An 18,916-nucleotide genomic window follows, 5' to 3' on the forward strand; every position below is an offset into this window, starting at 1 on the left:
GTGATTTGGGGGTCTCAGTGTGGAGGTCAAGGGAGTGCAGAAATGAAAAATGTATCTTAACAGTCAGAGAGGATGAAGACTTTTGCAGTCTGTTGCTTAGGTTTCTTCTGATGAGGATGATGGATGCTCTTGCCAGCAGTAGCATCCTTAATAGTACTATCAAGCACTGGTCTGAGGCTTTTTCCCTCAAAGGCAATGTAGATTGAACTTTTCTTGCATACAGGTATCGCAGTCCACAATTTATCCAGAATGCCCTATGATTTTGTTTTGACAAGAGACACATGAAGGAAATATGGGAAGCTTCTAGGAAACCATCAAAACAAACTACAGTATATTGGCACCTGCTCCATGAATTCAATAAGGGTACAACCACAGAAGATCTCTTTAAGGGATCAGACATGGCTTGACAAAAGTAAAGTAAAACCAGGATCAGGTGAACAGCAAGACTGGCCAGAGAGAACAGGGTTTTAGAAAGGACTTCCAACTGCATACCGGTTGGGTCTCGAAGACCTTCGCATCCTCCACAAGTAGAATAAGCATCTTGTTAGGATGGTAAACAGCTCCACGATGGGAACAGACCCCTTTTGCTTAAAATCCTCACCAAAAGGAATCAAGGTTAATAAGTGCTTGTGGAGAGCAAATTAAAAAGATGTTTTCAAATTCCATCAAGAGAATGTTGGAAAAGCGGATGCAAAGGCTGGAGACAGCACTGTTAGAAGCAACAGGCTGATCCTCCAGTTTCAGAATGGAGCACACTGCACCAATAAGAGCCAAAACAGTCTCCTTTATATTGGGAATAATAGCATTAAACTGCATTTAATCAGTGGTAAGCTTATGTCAAGGGTCGGGGGACTCACTAAGTATCTGTGGCTAAGACACTGTTTTTGGTTGCAACATGGTTCATAAGTTACAGGAATGCGTGTCCTCTGCAGTCAGAGTCAGTAAATAGGCTAGTGACCTGGGCCATAAAGTATTGCATGATCATGGTAAATACCTCAGTCAAAAGTGCCAATGACCCAGCAACACAGGACAGAGATATAAGAGGACTCAGAGAAAAGGACAAACTAAAAAAGCAATGGGCAACATGATTCCAGGCTGCAGACATTGGCACTGTCCATAGGTGCACTCAAGAAACACATTGAAACTGAAGTTCCATGTGCCTCTTTGCAAGCAGGAGCAGTAGAGTGGAGATGCTTCCTTGGTGCTGTATGGTGGGAGAAAGATCACAGACTGCGTGTGACAATCCACCCAAAGGAGGTCAGCACTCAGTCCCACAGCACTAACACCTTTCATGGCACAACTGGCTGAAATGGCAAGTAAAAGACACCCAGCGACCTCATGTAACTGCTTGACTAGACTGACTCGAAACAGCTCACTCACTGTATCTTCAAAGACCAGGCAAGCACCAAGGCAGTGCCAGTAGCTCTGGACCTAAAAAACTTGTTGAAGCTAACTTTTACTAGAACAGAGTTTGGAAAGAGCTCCATGCAGAAGCCATTACCCAAAGGTCACTTCAAGACTATCCCTGGAAGCAGTACATCAAAGGGAGAGTGAGGATGACTACGCTAAATAGCTGCATTTGAAGAGACAAATTTCTAAGTTCTTCTATGTATAAAAGTCTTGACTGAAGATATATAAAAAAAAAAACAAAGCAGAATTAATGTGCTAGCAAATAATGGGCTAGTGTTAAAATACAGCAGCCCTAAAGAAACTAAGTCCACTCTCCTAAGAGTCTAGCAAAAAAAAACTGGTAGTAGGAAGGATACTGTTCTTAACTTAGTTCTTTTGTGTCCAATCCTCCAGCAGTATAGGTGGAATACAAGACTGCAGTGGTTAAAAACTTTGTGTCCCCCAATAAATGAAAAGGAAACACTCGGGCGGACTGACAACTCATGGGGCCCCCGGGCAATAGGGGATCATGGGGCCCCTGTGTCCTTGCCCAAACTCAAAGCCTATGAAAAAGATACCAGGGGCATCTCATGGGGCCCCCTACTGACCCCGGGCCCTCAGGCAGTGCCCAAGTTTCCAAATGGTCAGTCCGCCCCTGGAAACACTAGTTAACGCAGTTATTCTTTAAATATTATTTAATGTATTTTTAATGCAAACAGTGTAAATTGAACTTGCCTTGATATTAGCGTCCCAGTATGGCAGCACTCAAACTAGGAGATGTGGCAACAACTAATCAGGCATTCTGAAAAGAGGGGGAGCAGTCAGCAGGTCATCAGTTTGCCATTTTTCCATGATAGTCCAAATAGCAAGGCTGGGTGTGTTCTTGACCAAGGATGATGAGCTGAATGGATCCAACAGGGGTGCCTGGAAATCCTTGGAAGTAACATATAGACTATGTATGTATTTAAAGTGTAACTAGCTTTTTGTCTGAAAACCATATCCAAGAAAATCAGTCATGATAGAAATGGTGTCACTCCAGCTAGCCTTCTTTTGAACGTGCCAATTCCCTATCTGTCATGCTGGTCTTCAGAGTCACTGTATGACTAACCAAGCATATTGATTAAAAAAACAAAACAAATGGCAATTATCAGTGGAGAAAATAACATTAGTCTCTACCCTACCTATACTCACCTTTCTTGTATTCCCCACCTCCATGTAAGAGCTCTCGTGAAACACCAAGTGCTTCTAGGTATGGATCTCCTCCTAAGATGCACTGATCAGGCTTTGCATTCAATTGCCAGGCTCAAAGATTCTGAGGTAAGACAGGAGATGATGTCATTAATCCTATGTAAGCTCCAACACTGTTCGAACCGAAGCTTAAGCAGAATTTGACTCATGGCTCGTACAAAGGAACAGAGTGGCAGGGGAATGAAAGGACTACACAGGAGTCTCAGAATATGATTTCCAGGGTATCCCAATTAACACAGCTGCTTCCCAACGTATTGTCTTTGAAATAAAGTCACTCAGAAACAGAGCTTTAGTGAGAGTTTTAATGGTACAAAATGATTACAGCTACAATTTAGGCATTTCCCGGCAACTGGGTTTTAGGACTACTTGAGAGTATGCGTCATCACACTGGTTCATATACAGAGCACTTGTCTCAGAGGAGGTGGCAATTGTAAGGCTTAACACAATACTCCGAGGAATGCAGTCTTATCAGTTTATGTAGAACCACAGCCAGTACTATTACTAAACTGATAGGATACATTCACATATTGTTTTAGCCCATAAATGGCACCATCTCAAGGTTTAGGGAACAGGTGCTCTTTTACATAACTAAATATCATAATTACATTTGCCACTGTGAAACATGGAATTATAGGAGAGTGCTGTCAAAATCAAAATCTTCTGCTCCCACATCAGTGGGTTTCCGGGGAAGGTGAATCCAGGTTTCTGTGCATCCTTGTGGTGGCCATTTTGGGCCACATGTTGGAAGTGTCTGGGAGAAGTGATTTGTTGCCTGCATGCGACCAATCAGCTTTTCATTATTTGTGGGGCAGGTTAGATTGTGAAAGACGAGCTGACTGGTTGCTGTAGACAACAGACAATAGTTGAGACACTTAGATACATGATGCCCCTTATTTTTCTGGTATGTAAACATGTGTACATTTTCCTGCAAATATAGAACACCTAAGCATTTATAAATATAACACTGGATCATGAACCTACATAAGTAACATCTGGATTTGTACCCGAGTCAAAGCAAATTACAGTGAAAGGGTTACAATTATTGCGACTCAATGTATTTGTCACTATGGAATGAAGTCCTAAGCTAAATCCTCTGGAGATCTTGAGCTCCTTCACTGCTTGCTATTTGGTCTACTGATTAAGTGCTTCTTACTGAAACTTGGCTCCATTTAATGAAGGACAGCCTGCTACCTCCAGAATATGGCCACAAAGTAGGAGGTGGGTCTGCTGTAAACTGGTCCCACACCATGGCCATAACCAGGAGTGGGCTGCTGGTAAACCAAAGGAGCCTGATCCTGTTAACGGGTAAGTCTGGTTTATTACAATTAAGGGGTATGGAGGACCTCAAAGTCCCCAGAGGGTTTAAGGGTTTTATAGACTACAGAACATTTGTATGACTTTATATCATTACTGCAGAGTATGAAGCCAAAATCCGCAGATGCAAGTTAAGTAGAATGGTCAGAGGCGGTTGCATGTGGGCTGGAATGTGTCGAATAGTCCTCTACTGCATAACAACTAATCCTGTATAAAGGTAATTCATTGTGTATAAAAGACTTACCAACATCTTACAAATGGGTGTTTTATATTCTGATCATTTCCTCCAGCTCAACATTACAAAGATTGAAATTACTTTCTTTTCTGTTTTAGTATTGTATATAAATGATAGTAAAAGGTATATGCATTACACTTTAAAGAAGTTCACATTAAAAATTGTGAACCCTACATGGATCTTTAGATAGGTGTTGCCACCATATTGCTTGCCTGTATTAATGCAACAATGGTTCTGCTGCTGCTTATATGGTCTTAATAACAATACATACCAGTTGACAAATTATGCTCACAGGTACTCTGCACTCAGTAAAACAAAGGCATTGCAGGGCGATGAACCCCTCACAGCTGCTACAAGCAGGAATCTGAAGAACCCCATTCTTATTTAGAATGGAAAGCAATTTTTTTGTTTGTAAATGACTTAAATATGGTAAATCTATAATGTCATGCTGGGTGTAATTTTAACAACCTAAACATAACTAACCTTGCAAAGTGTTATTTTACTGAAAGAGTTGTCAATGCTTGGAACAGACTTCCAGCGGACAGGGAGTCAGTCAACAGCGAGTGAATTTAAAAATAATATACTATAATAATATCTATACTCAGACTAAAGGGTTAAAAAAAATAATTTAAAAAAAGGGAGCCAACTCGAACCACTTGGTCTCTTTCTGCCATCCCTCTTTTAGACTTCTATGTACTCTGATAAAACTGTAAAAGTTCTATTAAGTGCAGGACCTTTTTCAAAGGAAAACTTGGAAAAAAAAAAAAGTCTTTACTCTTGAGCCCTGTACACATACACGGGCTAAATATCGGTTGAAATCAACCGGTACAGTAAACACCGGCCGACATTTGGTGCATGTGTACAGGTCCTTGTTTGACAGAAGCCACTCTCATGGCTGGCTTCTGTCGAAAAATCCTGCTGGAAAACCAGAAGCCGATCGGCATCCGATCACCGGTGTGTTTTGGTGGGGGATCCTCATGTCAGAACACAAGAGCTCAGCAGGGATATCGCTATACTAACATTGAATCGTTAGTACATAGACTTCCTTGTGAGCTGCTAATTTTTTAAAAAAAATTTTTTGTACAGTCCAGCAGGTGTGTACTAGGCTTTAGCCATTGACCTTGGGCTCCTCCTTCAGTTAGTGGGGATTACAAATCATATTCTGCTGTTGCTTGTAGTTCTTGGCTCATTACGACCAACAATAAAAAAAATACAGCAGTTCATACATACAAAGAAGCATCTTACTGTGTGGCTGCATTGTGATACTCAATTTCCCCAGAAGGTTGACTAAACATGGGCTTTTGTAAATGACCAAATAGAGCATGCTTTTAAGGTATAAATTCCAACTTCAGACTTTTCTGAGAACATTACAAGTATCTTGTAAGTTGATTCTGCCTTCCTTGCAAGCCGTTTCAAGCTGTATGCTCATAGAAAGGGGAGAAAAGCAGCTCTATTATGAATAAATGCCCATATACTCAAGTCTTAGGGTATGTTCACACTATATGCTGTGGGATGGTGTTGGGTGGCTATTCCAATGCAGTCCCAATGCATTACAAGGCAAAATGCCTTGGCCCCCTATCTGCCCGGTTCACACGACTGCACTGCAGTGGTGTGCGGTGAGAAAAAAAGTGCAATGTGCAGTACTTTTTTTTTTTTTTTTTTTGCACAGAACAGTGTGAGGCAATCCACTGCCTTGCACCATACTGCCAGCATTGAACTTTATGAGATGTCTGTGTGACATCTCAATAAACCAATTAAAAAAAAAACAAAAAAAACCACAAACAAAACAGTGCGTTGTGCTGAGATTACCACATCATCACATAGCTGATCTCAGCCGGACTGCACCACACCCCAGCAGCTAGTGTGAACATACCCTTATTACTGCTTGAAGGTCAATTAAAACCCAGGAGCTGTGTAAGGACTGGACCCTTTATATTATTACACTAATAATCCATAAAGAGGGGATTTCAAAATGTCCAGAAAATCACCTATAAACGCAACCGATTTCTGCTAATGTATTTTGAGACATAATTACAATAAATAAGTGCACTTTAACGTTTGGGGGCTTAATTATTTATAGCACTTTGGATTTTATAGCAGTTTGGATTTGGCCAGTGTACACCTGCCCAAAGTCCAAAAGCATGTTCTGATTACAACGTCCTACTCCTACTGTAAGAGATTGGTTACAGGGAGACTCTTTTGACATGCAGGCTCATAAGGAAAATTGCTTGATTTGAAAAAGGTCCCACATACCCTAAGTACGTGCTACAGGTAGGCAGGAGCGAGAACAGTGTAGCCTCCAAGGTTTTGGGACATTAAAGGATAGCCAATTCTAAACTAGCTTTTCTACTTTTGGATATGCTAAGGCCGCAAGACGTTAAACTCATTAAGCCCACAAAAGTAGATTATAAGTGCTCTTGGTCTTTATTTTTATTTTTTTATTATTTTTAGTTCTCCATCTAAACATATATGTTTAGTTTTGGGTAGTTTGGATAGTTATAAAGGGCCTAGTTTATTAGTCAGGTCTACAAGACATAAGCACATCAAGAATTGTCAAAATGATGCCTTCTGTAAACTAACTTTTTCTTACAAGTATCTATGCCGCTTTCAGTACGTGTTCAAGCTTTTATAAAAATTACCCCAGGCCAGATATGCAGCTCTCCAAACATATCCTAAGGTCTTCAGCGTCTCTTTGAACCTCCAAATTTTTGTTTATGACATGTACATAGGGATTTCACTTGCAAGTATGCATTAGATGCATACTTGATATCCATTTCCATTGAAAAATACAGGCAGTGGTGTCATAAGCAGTAGATATGATCCTCAAAAATGGATATCCTAGCTTTGAAGGCTCTTCAGGATATTCTAGCAATACAATTTCACATTTTACATTAAAACACAAACAAACTGAAAAAACAAAAACAAAAAAACATACAGACATAAAAAAAAGAAATTGGCTAGATTTCCAGCTTGGAGACAGGCAGAGGAGTGATGAGGATAGTATAGATTGTGGTAGGGTAATACTCTGCCCTTGAGCTCATAATGCAAGGACAAGTCGCTGAGGGATTGTGCAGTGTTCTGTTCAGGTCCACAACCTGAATTAATGTTCTTCTTAATTTTGTATTACTGTATTACAGAGCAGTAAACAAAAACAATCCTCCAATAAATGAGGTGCTGTTATTCTTTTTTACAGAGAGAGGATCCCTGCGGATTCCGATATCAAGGATCTGCTACATGTGATGTTAATCTTCACATACTAGAATGGTGGTATACATCATTATATACACAGAGGGCAGCGCATTGGTACTGTAATAAACCCAAAGAGGTAATGGATTCTATCAGGCATGAGATGCTCACGATCAGTACAGGATGTAATACCTACATTAGCAAAGACACATTTTATATGTGGCATTAAATCTTTTAAATGAGCTACCTTTGCTGTAAAATGTTCTCAATTCCCAAATATTTTTGTGGCAATACTGAGATGGAATCTGAAAAAGTCCCCATGATACAGTTTCTAAAAATGGTTTAGCAGTGGACTACTTTTTGCGCCACATGGGAGGTTGGACTGGATAAATGCTCAACCTACTGCAGGTTGAAGGTATCCATGGATTTTCTTACTTAGAAAGTTATTGGGTTGATATTTGTAGATCCAGAGCTCCTGTTTGCACAGCTATGATGCAAAAGCCAATGTATTTACTCTCCAACAAAAGGAGGTGTAAATTTACAGAACGGGTGGTTTCATCCAATGTCAGGAAGAGAACTTTGATCTTCATCCACGCCAACTGCTACCAGCTCTGTTCAGTGACCAGTTTCATCTAATGACAAGGAAAGAAGAGCAAACATAATCCAGACACTGTTACTTCAAGCACTGGTGTTGTCATCCAGACAGCAAAAACTCTGGTGGCTTCATTGAAACAGTCAAGGAAAGCAAGCAATGCTGGCTTCACGTAACCTTACAGGACTGCTGGCCTCACTAAGACACCAGAAATTGGTGAATGACTCCAAGCTATGACAGTGAGGGCACAGACAGCCTTATCCACCCCATGACAATGAATTCTTCTGAACATCACCTAAACAGTAAGATGAAAAGCTCTGTAAGATTCAGATGATATCAGCAAGATAACTGCTAGATTCATCCAAATGAAAACTGCAGAAACTCTGTTGTATTCATCCATGTTTGGATAGAAAAATCTTTGCTGACCTAAGCCAGACCATTTTTCTTTTTCTCCCCAGGGAAAGCTGTGCTTCTGGCTCTGCAGAGAAGTATCAGGAAACAAGTTATTTTCTGTTGGATAAATCAGGATCTTCACATTATGGACTGGTGCTCTGAACCTACATGATGGGTAAAAAAAGGTTTCCCCCAGTTTGAAAGATGGGTGAAAGGAAGAGGGTGCTTTGAGTCATGCTTAACATGGTGCAAAGTTCGAATGCACAAATGTGACAGGAACACATCTTCACAGGGTCACGGGTTCAATTCCACATCATGCTCCATCAATAGGAACTGGCAGATGGAAGGGTCAGCCTCTTTCCAATGTATATTCTAAAAATATACACACAATATTAAATTAGTTACACAATAACAATAACTCAAATACATCAACAGCTTATTTCACAACTGGTGTGCTGTTGCTGCACTAAAAAGCACCTTTCTAGTGTGATAAAAGCACGTTAAAAATAGCCTCCTTTACATTCTCTTTTCACATCTCTGGACTGTTTTTATTTAAATGTGCTGCTTATTTAAAAAGTCATGCTTGCTGCATATTTGGTGCCCTATTTGACATATGCACCAAACAAGCACCTTTCATTACAGTCAATGGAAATGCACCAAAAAACGCACATTTTATTAAGTGCGTTTTGAGTCACGTCATTTTTTCCCAGATGACCAGAGATGAAAATGCATGCAAAAAAATTTGTGTTGTGATAAATGTTAAGGCAACACATTAAAATGCGCTAACAACACACCAGTGTGAACTGTAGCAACAATGTATTCAAGTTCTAAAAGGTCTCATCAGAAAACAATTCAAATCACAGCAGACTTTGACTTATCAAAACTAAAAAACATTATTTCATTATGATAGTCTAAAAATAAAATACCAAAACAAGTGATAAAGCATTTAATAGGGATGCACCGAAATTTCGCCCACCGAAACATACCGGCCTAAAAACAACCTTATTGGCATTTTGCCGATAGGAAAAATTTAGCCGATATAGGTGCAGATACAGGAGACTGTGTGTACTGCAGATGTTTGGGAGCGGTGGCTGAGAAAGGCAGAAGAGGAGCAGTGTATACAGTGACTGGTTGTCACTATGGGATTTACTAAACCTGGTTGACTCAGAATCTTGTCCACTTCTGCATAAAAACCAATCAGCTTCCAGGTTTTATTGCTGAAGCTTAACTGAACATGCTGAGGTTAGAAGCCGATTGACTACCATGCACAGGTGCCCAAGATTCTGAGTCAACCAGTTTTAGTAAATCTCCTATTATATGTCAGTGACAGTTTTTAAATGTAATTACCAGCTTTTTTTTCTTCACTATAGCTCAAAGAATTAGCTGTCACTTTCCCCCCAGCTAAAATAAACAGTTTCCTTTTAGTTTATTTCCTTGAGTTAAAAGAAACAGTTTCTTTTTAGTTCATTTCTCGAGATAAAAGAAACAAAGTTTTTTTTTAGCTCCCGTGAAAATGACAGCTAATTCTCTGAGCCATAGTGAAGACAAAAAAAATACAGTAATTGCATTTAAAAACCAGCACAGACGTAGTGACAGCCAGTGAGGGAGCCTCTCTGTATACACTGCTTCCCTCCTTGCACACACTGCCCCCTACAAAGAGGACCTGTCACTCATATACTATCACATAGGGGACTACTGGTCCCCTCTGTGATAGCAATAAAATCATAAGTTAAAAAATATAAAAATATAAAAAAAATTGGAGCTTCCCCACATACACAGACATTACGGTTCGGTTTTCGGCCACATGCATTCTGAATTTTTAATATCGGTTTCGGCACCAGAATTTTCTTTTCAGTGCACCACTAGCATTTAGGGTGTAAACAAACTATTATTTGATCCCTTATGGCCTTGTTAAAAAAACCATGAAAAGCAGTTAGGTATATTTATCTATAGAAGTGATACAATACCCTTTGATTCTGCGTACTCTGAAGTCTTTGCTCAAGCACTGTTATCAGCCCTGCCTAATTGACCTCTGAACTGCCATGTTATAGATATGGGGGAGCAGGAGGTGTTCTGTAGTCTATTACACACTTCCTGTTCTAGGTTGACAATGCTGTTCCATAGATTCAGGACCATGAGTGTTTGTCATAGCAGGACAGGACGTGTGTTACTGGTGGGATCATTAGGTGACAGTAAAGAAAAAACAACTGAAATAAAAACTATCCATCTAAAGGAATGGTACGCTGCAATATATTAGATTTTTGTTCTTGGTCTTAGATACAGAGAGAAAGAGACAGATTTAACCAATTAATTAGATGACTGTTTGTGATCACATGGCAGTCAATGATGGTTTCAAAGTGAAAGCACATTATACTACAACATTCTACGATTTTGGGCTTTGTTTCAAAGAGAAATATGGGTTTCAGGAAAAAAAAAAAATATATACCTCACCTAGATGGATGCTGCTCTGCATCTGTCGCTTATAAGACTGAGGACTAAGAGATCAAACACTGCTGATTACTCAGTTTTCAGTGTTCTGTGAGCAGAGAGCTGGTGACTGCCCCCCAGGACTCACTGGAGAGCTGGGCTGTGGAGAGAACAGGAGCAGCTGGCTCAGGCTCTCAGTGGATGGCTGAGGGGCTGAGCCAGCTGCCAGTCAAGACATCAGGGTAGGTCCTGACCATATAGTAATGATCTTTTCAGAGCCTGGACTGGCTTCTGTGACGTCAGCTGACAGTAGACTTTAGCCCACTGTTGGCTGTAAACAGGTCACAGGAGTACAGACTGAACTGTACACCAGTGATCCATAGAAGTACAGCCAAAAAAAGCTTTGCCTATACCTCTCCATTAAAGTGTTACTAAACCCACAACAGTAAAATCAGTCTGTATATGCAGTAAAGCATGCTTGCTATACTCACTGTAGAACCTAAGGGGTTAATCCTCTGCATTGTGTAAAAATGCTGGTTAATCCTGACTTCTCTGATCCTCCCCTTCTTCCAGTGTCCCCCTCTTATCTCCTGATAAAACATGTGTGGAGACACTCTAGCAATGCACACTAAACTGAGAATGTGCAGAGAGGTTTTTTTTTTCTTGGGAGACTGCATGTGATTAGCACAGGGCCAATTAGCACTGTCCAGACAGCGGTCAGGAGTTCTGCATCCTGACCAGGAACAGGAAGAAAACTCCTCCTATAAGCTTTAACCAGTGCTCTGCTGAACACTGATAGAAGTAACAAGACTGCTCTAACTGCTGATGAGAGAAGGTATTTAGCAGTTTATATTTACTAAAATAATTGCATTTCCATGTTCCAGATATAGTGAATGCGGGGTCCAGGATTAACATAGTGGCTAAAGAAATTACTGTTCTTGCACATAGCAAGCACTGAATTTCATCATCCTTTTCCTAACTAAATTGGTACAAGAATATTCTTCTGATTGGTTAATTAAAGCAAAAAGAGCATACCTTCATTCAATTATATCAAAACTACAAAAATAAAGCTAATGGTGATTATACGCCACCAACTCAGAGAATAATGGCAAAGGTTGCACAAAGAGAGAAACCCAACTTTCCACTTCTACAAATGTTACCACTAAAATTAAATGAACAGAAGGGTAAGCTTCAACACATATATTTAGAATGTAATTCAGTTTCTCTGACTTACCCCAGGCCCAGAGCCAAAATATGAGAGATGAATAAAGAAGGGATAAACACTTTCAGGAACTCTGCAGAGAAAATGCCCCCTTTCTTCATGGCGCCAGTCTTTCTCATGCTCAGAGACACTGAGCGCTTGGGGTGGCGGAAATGAAATTCCCTGACAGAGAAAGAGGGGAGAAAACACAGAGAATCACCACAAGAACTTCTGGCATGACTACAATGCTGCGGGTATTAAAGGGTTAAATGACAGAATAAAATGTGCATTTCATATATAGATTAACATTTATTTGTTTTAAACTCAACACTGCTCAATTTTTTTTTCATTGTGTTGATCTTTTTGTTGTTCGGTTGAATGGAAAATAACACTCTTTACTTGTCCCAAAAATGATATACAGTATATATTACTTTAGTGGCATTAGTAGCTTTTCCCTTATAAATGGGTCCAATGTAAACATTGATCTAGTACACAAGGAGTATACAGGTGTGGGAGTCATACAAGTGTAACGGTCTTCTTACCTCCCAGACACCTGTCCTTATCCAGTGAGATAGCACTGACTAAAGCGCAGGGCTGCTTGTCAAAATCTTTCTGTCCAGACTTTTGCTCAGGTTTACTTTAAAATGAATCTGTGGCCGGGTTACAGACATTGAAGTAGTTGAGCTTTACAGCCCTCACTAACCTCTGTAGCTGCAGACACTGTGCAGTAATTAATTCTCAAAGATCACATCAGACGCACCCAAGTAATTTAAAACAGAATTAAATTCTCACAAAAATGCTGACAGGTAGGCATTTTATAACCGCATCCACTTGCCTGTCAGTGTTAACATACACTGAGCCTCACATGCGCAGCTCAGCATGCATTTACACCAATGCTCTGGCCAGGATGATACGACTCCCCTGCACATGGGCAAGAGGGACATCAAACGGTTGAAGAGTGAACCTGGGGTAGAGACCAGACGATGGAAGCACCCGTGATAGCCAAAAGTAAGAAGATAGGTCAGCCATAATGTGTTATGCTGTGCATAATAGTACTTTATGGCATAGGTTTTATTTACAGGGGTGTACTAAAGCGTATGCTCGTGTGGGGGCCATGTATGTCATGTTACAAAGGCGCTGCTCCCAATCTCGCAGCCTTGCGGGCTCTGTTTGGGGCCATGCACCAGCATGATTGTCAAATTGGGAGCAGTGCCTGTGTCCGTGCAACTACTGCATTCTTGACATGAATGTGACTGCCTAAATGGGGATTCGTGGAACACCTGTGACATCCTCTTGTGTGCAAACATGGCTTGTGTCAAACAGACCTTAATCTCCTGGTGGCTATTTTTTAAATTTTTTAAAGAAAAGACTTAATTCTGCTCTAAGTCAGTTCTCTCAGCAGCTCAGTTCACAAATTCTAGAGCACAGACTAATTTTAACCTTCCCAGAAATGTTCGTCAATCTTAGCTGAAACTGATCACATATTGATTTAGCCATATTTTTTTAAAGTTCAACTTTAGTTAAATATGTATGTTTTTTGGCTGGTAGGGAAAGGTAACTTCCTTTGTCATGTGTCAAAAGGACAGGAAGTGGAGAAAACCATCCCCAGTAGGGTCACAAAAAAAAAAAATGAACAGAAATTTGAATTCCTCCCTACTCTATATAAAAAATGGCTAGTTAGGATTTAATGGCATTCATATATTTTAACCCATTTACTTTTTACAGGGATGTGTAATTCCTATCGCCCGGCGCTGGGCAGGTAGTTTTTTTCCTCCTTTAGCCCTGCCGCGGGCAAGCAGCAGGGCCGCCGATTGCTTTCACACAGTGCCAGACTCTCCGTGCCCCGGCGTGAGGTTTCCCGGGCTTTGCTTGCCGTTGGCTAGAGGGGAGGGAGAAGCCCACAGTGTCAGCCTCTCCCTCGCTATATGTCCCGGGCTCTGCTTGCCCATCTGCGGGCCTGAGACTGGTTCAGCGTGTGCAGCGGGATGTGGTGTAGGGGAGGGAGGAGGAGAGCGGACACACCTGCTCCGCTCCTGTTCTTCTCCTGACCCGGAGGTGATGCAACGTCACTTCCGGGTCCCCAATCGACAGATTCCCAGTCACTGAGGCCAGGAAAGAATGCAATGCGGTGAGATGTGCACCGCATTACATTAAGTGTAGTACAGGGGAGACATGCAGGGCCTTTTAGACCTTGGATATCTCAAAAATGAGAACCTGTCACCAAAAATGATCACATAGGGGACTTTTTGTCTCAACCGTGATTTAAAAAAAAAAAAAAAAGTTAATAAAATTTTTTGTTTTTTAAATGGAAGTTAAACCCAAGCATATAACACCCCCAAACTTTTAAGGCCCCCCCACCCCCACATATGTACGCACGAACATAAAAGCACATTGCTCGGGCGCCTACACTACACATGAAAACATGGATTGCGATACACATGTTACATATCACCGTGCATGCCAGAATGAGAGCAATAGTTCTAGCACCAGACCTCCTCTGTACACTATACTGATGACCTGTAAGGAGCTTTAAAAGTGTCACCTATAGAAAATATAGGGTACTAAAGTTTGCCGCCATTTCACAAGCACATGCAAATTTAAGGTTTTTACATGTTGGATATCTATTTACTCACTGCAACCTCATCTTTTATATTTTACAAAAAAATTGGATAATTTATTGCTTTCTGTGCCCTAAAACTTCAGTGTATTTTTTTACTGAAATTTTGTGTTTCCTAGACCTTTGTGATAATATCATGTGACATAAAAAAATTGGAACTACCGCTATTTTATTCTCTAGGATCTCTGATTTCAGAAAATATATCATGTTTTGAGGGTTTGTGTAATCTTCAGGCCTAAAATGATTTTTTAAACGTGTGCAAATAATGCAAAAACTGCTCAGGCAATGATTGGGATAAAGCATAAGCATGACACTCCCCTTTCCTGACAAGCACCCAATCGGTGCTTACTACACTGCAAGGTCTCTCCCCTCCCTGCTAGTCCCCAGGTGTGGTGCGGGAGACAGGCAGGGAGGGGACGAGGAGATAAACAGCACAATGTTTAAAGTATTAAATGTTTAAGTCGCCAGAAAGCCCCTTTTGTTTTTAAAAGCCCCAGACATTACTTAAAGCAGATTTAAATACGGTTTTGGTTAAATGCATGTTTTTTTAATCAGGACTAGTAGATTGGGACCCCGATTTAGTCCCTGGACAAGTAGTTTTTTAAAAATTTCCAAACCCCTGTTTTTAATAACTTAACACACCCGTGTAAGAGCTGTCACCAAAAACAGAATGAGATGACATCACAAATCTGTAAAAGAAAAAAAAAGAAAAACAAAAAAAAAAAAACCACTTACTTGGGGGGAATATTTTCAGGTCTACTTGACCAGTCAGATACCCAGTCCGCACTTTTCTTTAGAGCTTCCTCTTCTTTCTCTACCTCTTCATCTTCTTCCTCGGACTGAAACAAAAAAAAATAGTTTTTTTTTGTTTTTTGTTTATTTCCAACAGAGAGCAAACACAACCCTAGAAATTGAGTAACTGATAGAGTGCTTAGAAGCTCAAACAAGGATATTTAGTATAATAGGTAATTTAGATAAAATACGTGGAATTTATCAACTTTGCATTGGATAGAAACTTGAGCAGATTTGCATGGCAATCAATCAGCTTCTATGTTCAGCTTTTTCCGTTAAAGTGGTTCTAACGGATTCTATGCATTAAGGTAAACAACCTTCTGTGTGTAAAAGAATCCCCCTCTTTGCTTCCCCCTTATATGTACCTGTACCCATTCCGGATCCAGTGCTGTGCATGAGAGCAGAGGCTCTCCAGTCTCTGTCTTCCTCCCTGGGCAGATTGGCTCCCGTTGCTGTCAATCAAATCCTGTGATGAGGGAGGTGGTGGGGCCAAGCCATCCTGTCAATACACAGAGACAGGGTGGTTTGGGAGCAAACACGCACGAGTGCCCCCATAGGAAGTGGCCAAAACGAGGAGCCAAGAGCGCCAGTGGGGGACCCCAGAAGAGGAGGATCGAGGCTGCTCTGTGCAAAACCATTGCACAGAGCAGGTAAGTATGACAAGTTTATTATTGTATAAAAAAAGAAGCTTTAATATCACTTTAGGCTTTCAAAATAAATGATAGAAGCTGACTGGTTGCCATACACAGCTGCTCCAGTTTTGATAAATTCTCCTCATTGTGTTGATAATCAGAACACAAATGGTTACAGGGATCTCTTTTGACTGATTGACATATCCTTACAGCTCTACAGATTGACTCTGTACAGCCCTCATCCAACTAGGTTTCAGGTCTTGTGTACAATCTAGCAGTTCAGCTATGGTGCCAAACATACAGAGCTGAACAATTTTATCTGTACATACAGCAGGTAAAAATAAGTATTGAACACGTCACCATTTTTCTCAGTAAACATATTTCTAAAAAGGTGCTATTGACATGACATTTTCACCACATGTCAGTAATAACCCATGCAATCCATACATACAAAGAAACAAAAACAAATAAGTTCATAAAGTAAGCTATGTGTAATAAAATGGAATAAAACAGGGAAAAAGTATTGAACACATGAAGAAAGAGAGGTGCAAAAAGGCAAGGCACCAGCTGAAATCTATTAATAATTAAAAAGAAATCCTGCCCCTTGTCAATGCAAATTAATATCAGCTGGTTCAGTCTCAACTGATGGCCTATAAAAAGGTGTCTCATTACCAAGAAACATATAAAAGGTAAAAGAAAAGAGCTCTCTCAAGACCTTCTCAACCTTATTGTTGCAAAACATACTGATGGTATTGGTTACAGAAGGATTTCTAAACTTCTGAATGTTCCAGTGAGCACTGTTGGGGCCTTAATCCAGAAGTGGAAAGAACATCATTTCACCATAAACCGGTCATGACCAGGTGCTCCTCGCAAGATTTCTGACGAGGAGTAAAAAGAATTATCAGAAGAGTTGTCCAAGAGCTAAGGACCACTTGAGGAGAGCTTCAGAAAGACCTGGAATTAGCAGGTACAATTGTTTCAAAGAAAACAATAAGTAATGCACTCAACCGCCATGGCCTGTGTGCATGCTCACCATGCAAGACTCCGCTGCTGCAGAAAAAGCAAGTGGAAGCTTGTTTAAAGCTTGCTGCACAACATTTAGACAAGCCTGTGAAATACTGGGAGAATATAGTCTGGTCAGATGAGAACAAAATTTAACTCTTTGGATGCCATAATACACACCATGTTCGGAGGTTAAATGGCACTGAACATCACCCCAAGAACACCATATCAACAGTGAAGTTTGGAAGTGGGAACATCATGGTGTGGGGCTGTTTTTCTGCATAAGCTACTGGAAAACTTCATATCCCTTGAAGGAAGGATGAATGGAAAAATGGACCAAGACATTCTTGATAAAAATCTGCCACCATCTACCAGGATGATGAAGATGAAACGAGGGTGGACATTTCAGCAAGACAATGATCCCAAACACAAAGCCAAGGAAACTATCAATTGGTATCAAAGAAAGAAAATAAAGCTGCTAGAATGGCCCAGCCAATCACCTGACTTTAATCCAATAGAAAATCTGTCGAAAGAACTAAAGATCAGAGTTCATAGAAGAGGTCCACGGAATCGTCAAGATTTGAAGACTGTGTGGAAGAATGGGCCAAAATCACAGCTGAGCAATGCATGCGACTAGCTTCTCCATACAAGAGGAGTCTTGAATCTGTCATTACCAACAAAGGATTTTGTACGAAGTACTAAATAAATTTCAGTTAGCATGTTTAGTATTTTTTCCCTCTGCCATTTTAGTTTTTTTTTTATACATAACTTAATTTCTGAACTTATTTGTTTTGGTTTCTTTGTATGTATGGATTGCATGGGTTGTTACAGCCAATGTGGTGAAAACTTCATGTCAATAGCACCTTTAGAAATATATTTACCGAGAAAAGGTAAGAAAGATGGATTAACATCGCACACCCTACCAACATACCAACACCCTGCTGTACTTACCTCCATGGGCGAGGAGCAGATAAATGCCCTCACAACCAGTGAAGTGGTTCAGGGATTTGAAGTCCCCGCTCTTCTTTCTGCAGTGCTTCCAGGACAGTTCAGATTGATTCTGATTGGTCAGCACCAGCATAGAGAATCTCTATCCCACCCTGGAAGCGCTGCAGAAAGAAGGGGGAGGAGAGTGGAGATATCAAATCCCTGGTCCACTGAACTGGTTTTATGGGCACTGTCAATTCATCACCCAAGGAGGCAAGTACAGCGGGGACTGGGTGAGGGTGTACAGTGTTACTTCACCTTTTCATTTTTTCAGAAAAGGTGAACTCTTTAAATTGATTAATGTGCATGTCAGGGTGAAATGAAAAAAAAAAAACAATTCTCTGCAGTACATATACATTCTCCTTCATATTTTATTCTGTAAAAATGCTGCAAAATACAGAAAAATACTTGTTAATCTGCCAGAAATCTACAATCCCAATAACTTCCAGTATCAGCCAGCAACACAATGTGTTTGCCACACTCAAATCCAAGCCAGTGTTGTTAGCCTTGCCTGCTAGACTACCAAGTTCTGCCTAAGGCCTACCCTATTCTGTCCCACTCCACAAGCATGTATTGATTTCTTTCACTGTAAAACACTGCTGCTGCCTTGACTTCCCACAGCCTTCCCACACACACCTCTTGGGACGACACAAAATATTCTGGGACATGTTCTACTTGTGTAATGTCTGGGCATACACTTTAAAAAAAGATATATTTAGAAAAATGCTGCATAAGAAAATTATTAGACATAACTAATGTACAATGGATCACATTTTTGCTGTTATATCTTTCAGGGGAAATCAATTGTATTCTTTGTCCATGCATAAAAACAATAAACAGGCCCTAGTTGCTGAATCATTGTGAAAAGGTGTTATAGTCATAGACAGAAAAACACTAGAGC

General features: G+C 40.4%; 1 protein-coding gene across 1 annotated transcript in view; it reads right to left on the reverse strand.

Moving 5' to 3' along the window:
* Nucleotides 1-2,925: 2,925 nt before the first annotated feature.
* Nucleotides 2,926-18,916, reverse strand: part of BNIP3L (BCL2 interacting protein 3 like) — a 74,405-nt gene continuing 58,414 nt past the window's right edge. The window contains exons 4-6 of the mRNA XM_089658734.1: nt 15,338-15,441; nt 12,019-12,168; nt 2,926-8,729 (exon numbers count right to left, since the gene is read on the reverse strand). Coding sequence (XP_089514860.1) covers nt 8,681-8,729; nt 12,019-12,168; nt 15,338-15,441 — 303 coding nt within the window. The 3' untranslated portion in view covers nt 2,926-8,680. The remainder of the gene's footprint in view (nt 8,730-12,018; nt 12,169-15,337; nt 15,442-18,916) is intronic.

Source organism: Staurois parvus, unplaced genomic scaffold (assembly GCF_062004578.1).
Source record: "Staurois parvus isolate SC_StPar_1 unplaced genomic scaffold, SC_StPar_1.0 ptg001090l, whole genome shotgun sequence".
In the NCBI taxonomy this organism is placed as follows: domain Eukaryota; kingdom Metazoa; phylum Chordata; class Amphibia; order Anura; family Ranidae; genus Staurois; species Staurois parvus.